Below are 14267 nucleotides of genomic sequence, written 5' to 3'. Positions count from 1 at the left end.
AAATATCCACTCTGGCTTTTAAACTAATAGCAGCACCTCCTCATTTACCGCGTCTTCTACGGCGTTTTTTGAGAAGAATAGTAGAAGGCCGCCGGCACAGGTGCTCCGGGATATTCATCCGGAACGATGAGGAATACGTGTGAAAACCACTCCATAAGTCATTGTCAATGTTAATGACTGAAGTTTTTATATCTAGCAGCATTTGCCGATCATAGACGAAGGTTGTAGGCCACGTATTGATCACAGAGATGCAGAAAATACTAAACAGAGTCCACAATAGGAAGAGCGACAGACGGCTTGCCAAACATAATGGCGCCATCTTGTCTCACCAAGTAACTATCCAAGTACTACTATATGATCAAACTCATCTTTGATCACCAAAATTACATATTTAAACTTTTTTTCCTGTGAAAAAACAAACAAACAAAAAAAAAACCCCAATATGTATCATGATAGTTCACCCAAAATAACATTTCATATTCAAGTTTTCAGAGTTTTACTGTCAGTACTACATTAAACTGCTATGTTGAATATAATGTATAATAATGCAATGGGGGGATATTTGTGGGTCCAAATGTCTTATGTTACCAATAAAAAGTGGCCTACATTATTTTAAATATATCTAGTCAGTGACAGAGTGCAAGCATATTCGTTTAAAATAATTCTGTATTTTCAGCTTCAGAATCATGAATATTATCGTATCGTGAGTTCAGGATCATGGTATCGAATCGGGACATTAGGGTATCGTTACACCCCTAGAGTAAAGTGGCCGCACACTCTCCTCAACAACACACGATTTGAGCAATAATTTAGCCTATGTCTGGAGCACAAAAACTGCGGGACGACACATGCTCAACTTTAATATTTAAAATGTTAGAGGTTTGTTCAAATCCCTATGAGCACCAGCATAAGTGATGCCTACCATAGAAAACATGACAAGTTAAAGGATGAATGAAATGGACTGAATGAGAGAAAGAGTGCAAGATGTTGAGTGCAGGTTTAATAGCTGCAAGTCAATCTTAGATTCTGTTGCACACACACATTCAAACCGCCTTCCTGTTGTGTGTCTCATCCTCCTCTCTCTCTCTCTCTCTCTCTCTCTCTCTCTCTCTCTCTCTCTCTCGTGTCACGTGTGCAGGTCTGTGAATCGCAGCAGCGGCTTTGTGCGTTTCTTTCTGTGTGAGCGAGAGAGAGGCTCAGGGCTGCACTCCTCTAAGGGCTTCTCGTACTCTCTCTCAGTACACATTCACACACGCACACGCGTTCATCCAGACAGGGGGCTTTCACCATCCCAGACACACCGTCTGCTGCCCAGCGGAGGACTGCGACTTCCGTCTGGGAGAGCCTTACGGAGAGGAGGGGATTTTTACCCAGGATCCTTCCATGATTTGCAACAGCATGCGCTCGCCGTGCCAGACTTCATTCCAAGGTTGAGTTGAGCACAGCCGCTGCAGCAGGCGACGAGGGAGGAATGGATCGTGGAGAGAGCAGAACGTGGAACTGAGGGCTTTTCTGATGTCAGAGGATGCTCTGTGCTTCACGGCAGGACGTTTAAGAGTTCGTTGGATGCTCCTGTGCTGTAGTGGATGGATTTTACGTGCTGTCGGAGAGGGTATGTATGTCTACTTTACTAAGTTAAGCTGTTGCATCTTGAACCTTAAAATGCACTTGAACGGATCATGCATTTGCTTGCTGCATCGTATGTGAATGCATCCGTGGATCACTTTTTAACATTCTGTCATTAGACTTTGTGCGTTGTTCTGGGAAGAGGGGGCGGGGGTACGTCCGATGCTTTCAGTCCGTTGTTGCTATCAGCGCATTTCTCTCTGATTAACATCTGGTGGCATGTTCTCGCGGGCAGAGAGGGATGATTGAAGCACTCGCTGGATTATCATCGAGAAAGCTTTCAAATTTCTGCAGCTCTGATTTGTTGCGTTTCTCGCTAAAGCTTGCACTGAGGGCATGCATCGTGCTCAGCGTTTGTTTAATGCATGCATGCATGCATGCATGCATGCCGGGACAGAAGCCCTGATGTTAAGTGATATCCAGCATGTTCTCGGTCAAGGGGCATCAAAGTCAGCCGTGCTGATGTTTAAAATGAATGCGATTTTAAGGTTTAAAGAGCGTATATGGACAGGGATCTGTGCATGCCGAGGTTTAGCGGGGTAATAACTGAATGTGAGATGAGCAACGGATTGTAATTGTGTTAGTGGGTGGGGCTCTTTTTCACTCTCTCGCTGTCTCTCGTCCCTCTCTCTCTATCTTAAATATGCATGAGGGGCTGAGGTTGTCAGAGGAGTGTCTGTATGTGAGGTATGGGGTCAGAGCCCTGCGTCTACATCGGATCGATAATCCATGTCTTTTGCATCTCAAGCTCACCGCCGACCACACATGAGATCGCCTTTCCTCGGGAAAGAGAAAGCGAGAGTAGCTAATGAGCTGCCTGTCTTTATGAAGCATTCAACAACACGCTGTCAAGCGCATTGATTTGGAGCAGCTACATAATACATTAACTAAACTAATAAATTACAGAAAAAATAAATTATAAATAAATGCTTATAGCCTACCTCAGAGGGCGCTTTCACAATCAGGAATTTGTCGACGACCCGAGTCAGTTTCACTTTATAGTTCCGTTCATTTGGATAGTGAAATCAGTTTTCTGAAACCCATTTTCCACATGTGGATCTGCATAAAGTTGTTTTGAGGTTTGGTTGTTGTGAATAGCACAGTTTGCAATTCACATGAATTTGTATTCTAACTTGTGGAACTTGAAAATGAAATGTTATTGCTCATAATTCAGAACTAATAAAACCTTGTTAAACTGCTTAGATGAAATAAAAATAGATACAAATTAGTTAATAAGAAGCATATTGAGCTATAAAATGAATGTCGATAGCAGCTAAGATCATTTGTTGAGAAATTGTTGAGTTGATCAACAATCAAAACCATTGGCATAAGTAGGGTGTTGGTCATCTCTAAGAGCTTAACTCTTCTTAACTCTTCTTTCCATAAGATCTTGGATCATGTATGCAGGGTTTAGCTCCCTTTCAGAATTCAGACATGAGAGCATTAGTGAATCAGTTCAGTTCTTCCACACCAGAGTCAGTAAACCATATCTTTATAGACCTCGCTTTGTGCACAAAGTCATTTTGAAATAATTGCATGGCTGTATGCTTGATTTTATGGTGTAGCTCAAATAGCAAGATGTGTTCATTTGTAGGTTTTGTCACATACATTTGTTCAATTAGGGTATGCAGATAGGTTTGTTAGGCAGAAACACTTATTTGTCATTAGCTATACAAATAATGTGACTCTGAATCAACATGAATTTCAGTTCATGTTTCAAAAACATATTTTTCATTTACGCCATATCCAGTGAAATTTGATTAGCACTGTAAATTAGAAGTTGATTACCTGTTGGGGGTGTGGTGGAAATACAGCGGTTACTCTAATCAGATTTAATCGTCTCATCTGTATTTTTCAGTAGATTGACTGATTGAGCTCTGTAATGCTGTAATAGCTTAATAAAGAGACAGTGATTTTAGCCATTAATCACAGAAGAGCTAATAAATTAGTTGGAAAAGGAAATTAGAAACCTCTGGTCTCAGCATTTGCTTCCACTGCACAGTTTAAACTTTTTCTGAGTGGACATCAGAAATTAACTTGAGAAATATCGTTAGGGCCAAAATCTTAATCATGCCGGATGCTGGAGTTTTACCAGCCAAATACTTAGTTTAATTAAAAGAATCAGAGAGTCTGGTGATTGTGACATTTGGCTTCCATGTTCTAGCGTCTGTTATTGAGTGGTTTGGTTGTGTTGAATAGACAGTATGTGTGGCAGATGAGTGAATTTTATCCTATAATTTTTCAAAATTTACCCATAAAATCAAAAGAAAACCAATTAAAATTTTTTTTAATTGTGACATTTTCAAGACAATTAAGGTCCTCCGGTTTTTTTTTTACTGAAAGACTATTTATTTTCATGAAAAATGATGCAAAAATGTTTAGATAATAGTGTAAGGAGTGAGCAAATAATTTTGATCTTGAAATGATCTTTTTTGGGCTATGCATAAATCTAAGAAAATATATTGAGATTTATATGGAAGCCCTGAACCGCAACGTAAAAAAAAAAAAAAAGTATGTAAAAAAAAAAAAAAAGTAGCCTATGTGTAAAAAAAAAAAAAAAAAAGTATGTAAAAAAAAAAATTATGTAAAAAAAAAAAAAGAAAAAGCTATCATTTCGAGATTAAAGTCGAAATGTTTCGAGATTAAAGTCGAAATGTTTCGAGAATAAAGTCTTCCGTAGAAGTTGTGTGTGTGCTTGCCGTTATTTCACACGTGTGCGTGCGTGTGTGTGTGTGTGTAAATACATGCGCTTGTGAAGTCGAACTGCCGTCTATAATAGACACTGTACGTTCTGGATACATTTTAAGTGCATCATTCTGTATCCAATCATTTGACCGGATCCCGTGATTTCCTCAAATATAATAACCACTGGTGGTTGAGGAAAGATTCCCTGAAATGATTGTAAAGCGCTTTTAAGTGTAGGCCTACAGTAGACATATGAAAGTGCTATATAAATGCCTCATTCATGCATTCATTCATTCATTCATAAAGCTGGATATCTTGATCCAGTCTGACAGTATATTTTATAACGTCCTATAGCCTAATGTCATGTTGGTAGACCTGTAGAATATCCCTTTGTTGAAAGCCCAGATAAAAGTAAAAAGCTATTATTTTGTGTAGATACAGTTTACACACACACACACGCATGAATGCATGTGCGGCAATGTGAAATAACGGCAAGCACACACACAACTTCTACGGAAGACTTTATTCTCGAAACATTTCGACTTTAATCTCGAAACATTTCGACTTTAATCTCGAAATGATAGCTTTTTTTTTTTTTTTTTACATAATTATTATTATTTTTTTTACATACTTTTTTTTTTTTTTTTACATAATTTTTTTTTTTTTACATAATTATTATTTTTTTTTTTACGTTGCGGTTCAGGGCTTCCGTAGATTTATGATTAAAACAAGAAGAAAAAACGGGATTGTTTTCACCAGCGGGGGACAAATTAAACCTAACTGAAAAGATTAGGCTTCTGATTCAAAATTCTCTAAAAAATACGCCTTTTTTATCTTATTTACATAATGTTACCTGATAAGCATACATATCTTGTTTTAAGGATGTTTATATATTTTTTTTTTGTCAAAAACAAGACAAAAGTACTGATGGTCAAATTATGTGTGATTGGATCAGTAATGTTTGAGTGAGTGTATAAGCTTTGTTTGGTTATAATTACATTTGTGAAGTGAAAGCTGATTTAGAAGGTGTGTGTGTGTGTGTGTGTGTGTGTGTGTGTGTGTGAGTGTGAGTGAGTGTGAGTGTATGTGTGTGTGTGAGAGAGAGAGAGAGAGAGAGAGAGAGAGAGAGAGAGAGAGAGAGAGAGAGAGAGAGAGATGTAAACATCAAGGTGCCTGACTCACAACACTGTCAACAATGCCATCAACACATGTGCGCGTACACACACACACACACACACACACACAGAGGCTGGTCTGTTCTGTATTATAGGTGAAATGTGCTATCCAATTCTATACAGAGGACTATTGCTGTGTTTGTGTTGCTATTTTCACTGACAGATATTTATAAATGAACATGTATAACTATAGATTTTTTTAACTTTATCTAATTAGATGTAACGAGTGGAGCCTTTAGTGGAGTGATGCATAATGACTTTATTACTCACCTTTTACCTCCATTTATGAATAACATGACCTTCCAGACAAAACCATTCTTGTCTGAATTATTGATTTTCAAACATATGCCACTACTTTCACATTGCATAGAGGGTCTTGTCCTTTACAATTGAGTTTAATGTTCAGGTTAATAATCATATTGTGTTTTCTAGTGCATTTGAACTGCACTGTTCAGCTGTGCTCATTATGTAGGAACCTTGCCTGTAGTAGGGATTATTGGGATACCACATGTGGCAAAAGCCAGTTTACAGCGGTGTAACTTGATGATTAATGGTTATATTGCCATACCAAACAGACACGTCATTGATCATGATACAGCTAACAAACTGCATTTTTCTCATTTTGAAGCTTGTTGTTAGGAATGCATAGATTTATACAATAATATAAACACAGGCATTCATGTTAGGATGTTTAGGGCTCTCCAAAACAATACTATTGTGGCCCAGAGTCTGCTCTGTTTTTTGTGTAAATAAGAAAGTCCCCTTAATACTCACAAAACGTGACTTGTCTAGCTCAGCTGAATTGGATTTGACAGCCTCATGAGAAACGGCCTATTAAATTGGAGCTCTAGAAGAATTGCTCAGTGATTCATCATGCAGTACATACAGTGTAACGTTATGCATTTTACATATTGACCTTCAGTGCAAACTAACTGAAAAGATGTTTTTCTTTTTCTTTTTTCAGAGATATGAGGCCTCTTCTGAAGAACACCATTGAATATTTCCCTCACTGAGGATGTGCAACCATTTCTTCTCAGCACAACCACATCTGAGGTCACTTCTTTTCTAGACCCTCTTATACCTCAGGGTTGACTTTCAAAATTCATAAGTGTCTGTGTGTTTCCCGTTGAGCACCACTGGATTTGTGACCAGTTTTGCTTCACTGCATCCAGAGTGCAAAACTGCTGAAACATCGCCCTTCATGGTTTCTGCCCATTTCAAGAAGCTATCGTCTTACATCGTAAAGATTTGCAAAGGAATGTTTACAAAGAAACTGGCAACTGCCACAAAGAAGAAAGAGAGCAGCGAAAACAAAAAAGAACCGAAAACGTCCCCTGACCTGCAGGCACGGAACCCAACGTTCTCAACCACACTGAAAAGCACAGTTAAAAAAATCTCCAAATGCTCGTCGGCACGCAATATATCTCTTGAGGAGGATGATGGAAAAAACGACTGTTCTTCTCTCTCGCCAACATTCAGTTACCGTGTAGCAATTGCCAACGGTCTGCCAAAAAATGCCCTCTTTCTGAACAATAATGAATTTCATGAGGTCTTGTCAATTGATAGTGATTACTCTGACTCTCTAAACGAGGCAAAACTTGTCCATAGATTCGATGAACAAAAAGCTTATACAATGCCAGTAAGAAGGAACAGGAAGAGTTTGATTAGTTTAGCACCCTCTGATGGCAGCTCGGAGGGAGAGCGGGCAGAGCGCAGCAGTCTCCAAACTCTTCGTTTGGGCGCTCTGAAAAAGCTGAGGAAATGGAAGAAGAGCCAAGAATGTGTGTCCTCAGACTCAGAGGCCAGCAACTGGAGAAAGACTCTTGGCATCAGAAGCAAATCTCTAGACCGGGCTGGCCGACAGCAGAAAACCACTACCTTAGAGCCGGGATCCAGCTCGACGGGATGTATCAGTCAGACTCAGGATGTGATGGAGATGATCTTCAAAGAACTTCAGGGAATCAGTCAGATTGAGTCTGAGCTCTCAGAGCTGCGAGGGCACGTTAACGCCCTCAAAAGCTCCATTGATGAGATCTCCAGCAGCGTGGAGGTGGTGCAGAGTGAAATCGAGCAGCTCCGAACAGGTTTTGTGCAGTCCAGACGTGAGACTCGAGACATCCATGATTACATCAAACAGATTAGCCAACAGACCAACAAAGCTGCTCTGAGATTTCTAAATGTGCCTGAGGAGAAGTATGAAAAAACAGAAGAGCTTATTTATCAAATCCTGAAAGAGAAAATGGGGTTTGCCGAAGCACGCAAGACATTTAAAATTGAACTGGCCCATCGACTAGGGCAACAAAGAGAAAGTTACAATGCTAAACCTCGACCAATTGTAGTTATATTTTCAAGCCCACAAGACAGGGATTTAGTTTTGAAAAAGTGTTATAAGCTTAAAGGAACTGGAATATCCATCTCGACTGATAGTCTAGTACATGATTCAAAAGAAAAGAGAGACAAGCCAATGGCTTCCTCTCAGACGTATGAAAGCATGGACATCAAGTTCTCAGCCAAAGACAAGGCTGAAAGTGATGACTGGGACTCAATGGAAAGCGACAAAGAGCTTGATGAATTAAACAAGAACAAATATGCAATTGTGTCCAAACCACCCCCAAAAAGTAAATCTGACAAAAAAAAGTCTCGCGATCACCGAAGGATGGCCGATGACCCGGCCTACTCTGTGCACTATGCGGATAATACAGCCTACGATGACCATGACAAGCAAAGTAAGTCCTACTATTCTGATATAACACCTGGATGGCTTTCTCAAAGCGACTACTCCACTCCCAAACTCAGTCGGTCTGAATCTGACTGCTCTAAACTTTGCCAGTCTTACTCTGAGGATTTCTCAGAGAGTCAGTATTTCAGCAGAGTCAATGGCTGCTCCTTGCTTTCCTCCTCAGATCAGGAACTTTGGCAACGGAAGCAAGAAGACATGGCATCCTCCTGGTACGCTAGTCCTCCTAGTCAAACTCTGAGCCAAGAACGACCTTATGTGGAGCATAATGAAGTTGAAACCACTGAGACAATTGACAGTGGTGTGAGTAATGGTCTCGTTTGTATATCAGGGGACAGGAGCCATTACAGTGGCTCTCAGCTGTCGCTGCAGGGTGACCTCTCACCATGGAAAGATTGGCATCACCTTGAACAAGGTACTGATTCAGGTTTGGACGCTTCAACTGAGCAGAACATAATCTCTGAGATCAGTAGTCCCTTTGACCCTGCAGCTAACCCTGGTTTCCCTGAGAAAATTACTAAATGCCTTGAGGTTGATTTACAATTTGAAGGTGAGACCTTTCTGACACTAGATAGCACTCCTGAGACAGGCCAATACCAAGATATAGATATTGAACCTGAATTTTTAGAACCTGAGCTAGATCTTGAACCAGAACCAGAACCAGAACAAATGGCACAGCGAGAACCTGAACCTGAACCAGAACCAGAACCAGAACCAGAACCAGAACCAGAACCAGAGCCAGAGCTAGAGCCAGAACCAGAGCCAGAGCCAGAGCCAGAGGTTGTGATTGAACCCATAGCAAAACCAGTACCTAGACCTGTGGCTGAACCGCAACCTGAAAAGAAGCCCAAGACTAAGAAGATCCAAGCTAAGCCTGAATCAGCTCCACAAACTTTGCAGCGGCAAGATGTGAACCACCTCCAGCAAGGCCAGAAATCCTCAGCCATGTACCGGAGCCAGAGTGAGATCAGAAATGAGAAGGTGGAGGACGTCCCCAAATCATGGAGTAGCAGGCTTAGCATAGACCTTAGTGAAAAATCCTTTGGCTTTGGAGGTTTTGGATCCACCCTGCAAAGAGCAAAGTCAGCTTTGGATTTTGTATGGAATAAAGGCCCCCAAAGTACCAGCGCCCCGGTTGAAGAACCAAGCAACACCTCATTCATGGGCAGGTTCAGAACCATGTCCCAGTCCACAGCGAACAGCTCCAGCACAACCATTGACTCTGACGTCTACACAGAACCTTTCTATTACAAGGCAGAAGATGAAGATCAATCTACTGAACAACCTGTGGACAATGAGACACATTATGTTGAGGTGATGGAACAAGTGCTAGCCAATTTGGAAAACAGAACAAATGCCAACGAGGCTGAGGAACAGTACCAAGAAGAGGAATACAATGTCTCGCAAGAATATGACATCTCTCAAGATGGTAACCTTGTGTTGGAATATGACTGCAGCCTTGATGAACAATATGATGAGGAATTCAGTGAGGAGTATGATGACAATCCCATGACTGAAGACACAGCAGAATATGAGGTGAGTCTGGTGGATTATGTGGAAGAAACCGGGGAACCAGAAGCAGAGATTGAAGAACAGGAGGAAGGCAAAGAGGAGGTGCAAGAGGTTCAAGAAACATCAGAAACGAAGGGAGCAGATGAGGTAGAAAAGACTGTAGAACAAGAGGACGAGAACAAAAACGTTACAGAGGTTCCTGTGCAGGAAGCACCACCCAAAAAAAGGATACGTCCCACCTTCAAAGAGGCAGCACTGAGAGCTTACAGGAAGCAGATGGCTGAGCTGGAACAGCAGATCCTGGCAGGAGGTACGATTCATCCAGTTATTTGTATTTTATATGCTAACTGTACAGAATTGCTTATACATTATAGTTGTTTAAATTTGTTTCTTGAAGGATATTAGTCTAGGTTTCGGTCATTGAGGCATTGATTGAGTCACCTGAGATCCACCATTGTCCATAAATTTTGTCTTTCTCATGTCTTGGTTCCTGAATACCCAGACACTATTGAAGGGTTTTCTGATGGACAGGATGATGATTACTAGTTTTTGATGTTGAGCGGTTAGAATTGGCGATTGATTTTGTGTTTATGTGTGTGGTTGTCCAGCATATCAGTGTTCAGGTGAAAGTGTACTTCATTAATCTTAGAGAAACAAATCAACATCAAGATGGTTATTTATATTTAAGCATTTATTTCCTAGTTCACCCATATAACAATATTCTTCTCATTATTTAATCTCAGTCATGCCGTTCCACACCCAGATTAGTTTTTTTTTTTTCTAGCTTGGAACATAAAAAGACAATTTGATGGATGTTTACATGGCTCTCTCCAATCCAATTTGTTCATGTGCATTTTCAGATCAGGCCAAGGTTGATGTCAATGACAACAAACTGCATTGGTTCTTCTTGCAAGTCTTATAATGTGATGCACCACATTTGAATATGCACATATGTATAATTTCATCTAAGGTGAAATATTCCTTAAATAACCGCAAACATGTTTTATTAGCAGTTTTAGCATTTTATTTTATTTCCAGTGGTTGTTTCTCAAACGTGTGTTTTCATAGTCAGTTTACACAATACATGCTAATATGAACATAAACAGCTGAAATTGTGTCAACTGTATGTCTCTACACTATTCTAAAATTTACTTCACAAAAGCAGTCTCTTTTACAGTCAGTCAGGAATCAAGGGAATTTCCACCCAGTCTTACTCACACTGAAAACGCTCTTGACCTAGATGTGAGAATCACAGTCACAGCACACGGCAAACCCATCGCCGCACTGCTGAGTACTGTTGGGATACTGTATTTAGGCTGCTCATTCATGCTGCACGCTAACAGCCAGATGCTCTGTGTACTTAAGGGGATTCTGATTCCCTTAAAACACAAGCCACAAATCACAAACCAAATCAGTTCATTTTTTAGGCATTACAATGAGATTTGACACTGGCACACAATTCAACACATGGATACCAGAAATGATTGCATTTTGATGTTTTACATCAAATAAATGCATGTAGGGTGCAGTGCTCTCTGTGTTATTTTAGAGTAAGATTCACCGATGGAATTATGCAAATCAGATAATGATGCAAATAGGTTAATGACAAATAAAGTTTAAAAAAAGGATAAAAAAATCTTTTCAAAATTGATATAATGCATATTTTAAGTCAGGAACAATGTGTTTATGTGCACTAGAAAATTCTGAATACTGGATTTTTTTCTTCACTTACATTACATATAAAATACAAATACAACAAGAGTTTAAGTCAACGCAACAGTCTATATTGAAGTAAAAGTAAATTGATAAAAAGAACAGAATAAATCACATTCAAAACTTAGGAACTTGAATAGGCTACAGTGCAATGGATTGGTTTGATACACTGTAATCGATTGTGATTGAATAACAACAGAGTTGTGTTTTATATTGATACGAAAAGAATCATAAGCTTAAGTCAGTTGAGACTACTAAACAAGATTCATCACCTCTCATTTCTTTTTGCAAGATATGCTTCTCTTGCAGCCGGATCATTTTTAATCTACTCCTTATGTCGTTCTCAGTTCCACTTTATATTAAGTGTCTTTAACTACCATGTACTAATATTTAAATTTATAATTTTATACGATGCACTTATATGTTTTACATTGTAATTAAATTTAAAAAATGCCTGCAATTTACATCTGTAATTAAGTTTTTAATGACACATAATTACACTGTTGACCCTTTCCTTACCCCTTAACCCACCCTTAAACCTACCCATACCACCACCAACCATGTCCTAACCATACCTGTGTCTCACCTCAATAGCAGCACAAGAGTTTTGCAAAACAACACAGACAAGTACATCGTACCTAACAATTTTTTTATGTGAGTACTGTCAGGTTTTTGTTCGGTTTTGGTTTAGTTTTATGTGTTCCCAGTTCCTGTGTTTGTTTCCTATCTTCCTTAGTTGACCTAAGCTGCTTCCGAAATTACATACTTTCTTGTGTTGGTACTTATTTTGAACAAGTACTTAGTTTGTGACTGCTAAAAAGAATTTTCTAGTATGAATGTGTGTAGTAAGAATGTAATCCGGACATTATAATGTAACCTACCTGCATCAGTTACGTCCTTAAAGTCCATCTTTCAAGTTGAAGATCCCTGTGAATGAACGTGTAGATAAATAGTGTAGGAACTCGATTTGCGTGAAGAAATTAATCATAAATGTGCATTAAAAAAGTTTTTTAAAAGAAAGTGTGAGTAAAATTACTTCCGCTGTCAAAAACGCTCTGATCGGAAGTGACGCAACGGCCGGTAAATCTCATCTCTTCGTAATGGAGTCATACAGTGAAGAGGTTGCAGTAGGGGTTAATGTAATTGTAAACTCTTACGATGGGCCATTGCCGTATAATTATGAGCCGCCTAGGCAAGAGAGGGGTCAGGCAGAGTTAAGGGGAAGGGTAAATGGACAGAGGAGAGAGATAGAGTTGTGGTGTGAGGAGAATCGGTGGAGAATTGGGCAGGTGTCTTGGTGAGTGACCACAGGCTATAGCTAATTGTGGCTAACGTTGTCTCCATGTTTATCACATTGCAGTATCTTTAATAAATCATATTTAGCAATATTGCTGTCGACTTTGTTGTTTTTCAAGCATCCATGTAGATTGTCACCATATGCAACATGTGTCTTAAAATGTTGAATTTAGATCCCAGATTCTAAATGAATGCTGTAGGCTATAACGTTAGCTTACGTCTGTGACGGTCAGCTAGTCTGGACAGGGATGGATAAGCTGTGCATTTTAGCACAACATAGTTTATCATGAAATTTAGTAGAAATTGCTAGCTGATTTTTAATCAGTAGCTGCTTTCAGACCTAGGTGTCCGCATGTTCTGCTTCTGCAGATGTCAAGCGTTTGGGCCGTATATCTGAACAACATAACCGGCCAGCTGGAATTCCGAACTTAGCCGGCTGTTATACTACTCCCCTCCTAGTATTTCCGACGGACATTATGTAAATGAGCTTGCATGTACTGCGGAGTACGTGTATGAAAGCAGTTAGTGTTCCGGTTAGGACGGGAATATGCTGTTCATGTAAATATAGTCATTGTTACAAGGATCTTTTATTGTCACGTGGAGGGATACTGGGTGTAAGGCATGCAGATAAATGCATCTAATTGACAGCCTATACTGTGCATAAATGTAGTTCATTGTGAAACTCATTGTGTGTCGTCTTTTTACAGTGCATATTTACATAAGCTTTAGGAAGTAAGTAGGTAGTCTACATGTCGTTTCTTACAAGGTCTTACACCAACCACTAGAGCTACAAGGAGGGAAGGAGAGTGAGTTTATCTTAGCACATTTTGTTTAACAGGTGCTTGTGTGGTAGATGTGAGGCTATGCCATCAGCAGTGGAGAGTGTGTGCTGTAGGGAGGTTGACGCCTATTGGTCCCTTGTCCAAACCCTAGATCCCCCAGAAGACATTACCTGCCTCACACTCCATCCAGGGTTTGAAGCATCCTGTCTGAATCCTTTTGTGCTGCAGATAGCATACATGAACTTCAGACAGGAGCATGGCCCTCTCCAAGCCAGCAGACCAGAGTATGTTTTGAGCAAAAATTATTTCACACTGCAATTTAAAGAACCAGCTTTTCTACACCAAAATAGTAAATCCTGTTAACCCTCTGGAGTCTGAGTGGTTTTCTGGGCCCTGGAGGTGTTCTGACATGCTCTGACATTTGTGCTTTTTTCAGTTATTTATAAACATGTTAATGGCAAAGGTGTAAATTCACTCTATATAGCACAAACAGGGCTACCAAAATATGTGATCACCATGCATGTATATTTTTTAATTTTTAAGAGAATAATGCTTATGCGTGGTTATTGAAAAAAATAAAAATGAAAGTTGCTGAAATAAGACCACAAAAATCATAATAAATATGTGTCAATAAGACTTTTGACTAATGGATGTTCTTCCTTCGAGTTCTGGCTTCAAAATTATGTGAAAATAGTCTTGCTTTATCATTCACATAAAACAATAAAACAATACAATTATTTA

The 14267-nt window shown here is 39.6% G+C and overlaps 1 protein-coding gene across 2 annotated transcripts in view; it reads left to right on the top strand.

Annotated features, from left to right (window-relative positions):
• Positions 1-1136: 1136 nt before the first annotated feature.
• Positions 1137-14267, top strand: part of unc13c (unc-13 homolog C (C. elegans)) — a 558188-nt gene continuing 545057 nt past the window's right edge. For both annotated transcript variants that reach the window (XM_079873953.1, XM_079873952.1), the window contains exons 1-2: positions 1137-1612; positions 6451-10045. In XM_079873953.1, the coding sequence (XP_079730079.1) occupies positions 6688-10045 (3358 nt within the window). In that variant the 5' untranslated portion in view covers positions 1137-1612; positions 6451-6687. The remainder of the gene's footprint in view (positions 1613-6450; positions 10046-14267) is intronic.

This window comes from Squalius cephalus, assembly GCF_949319135.1.
Source record: "Squalius cephalus genome assembly, chromosome: 6".
NCBI lineage: Eukaryota > Metazoa > Chordata > Actinopteri > Cypriniformes > Leuciscidae > Squalius > Squalius cephalus.
This window is presented reverse-complemented; position numbering and strand designations above follow the sequence as displayed.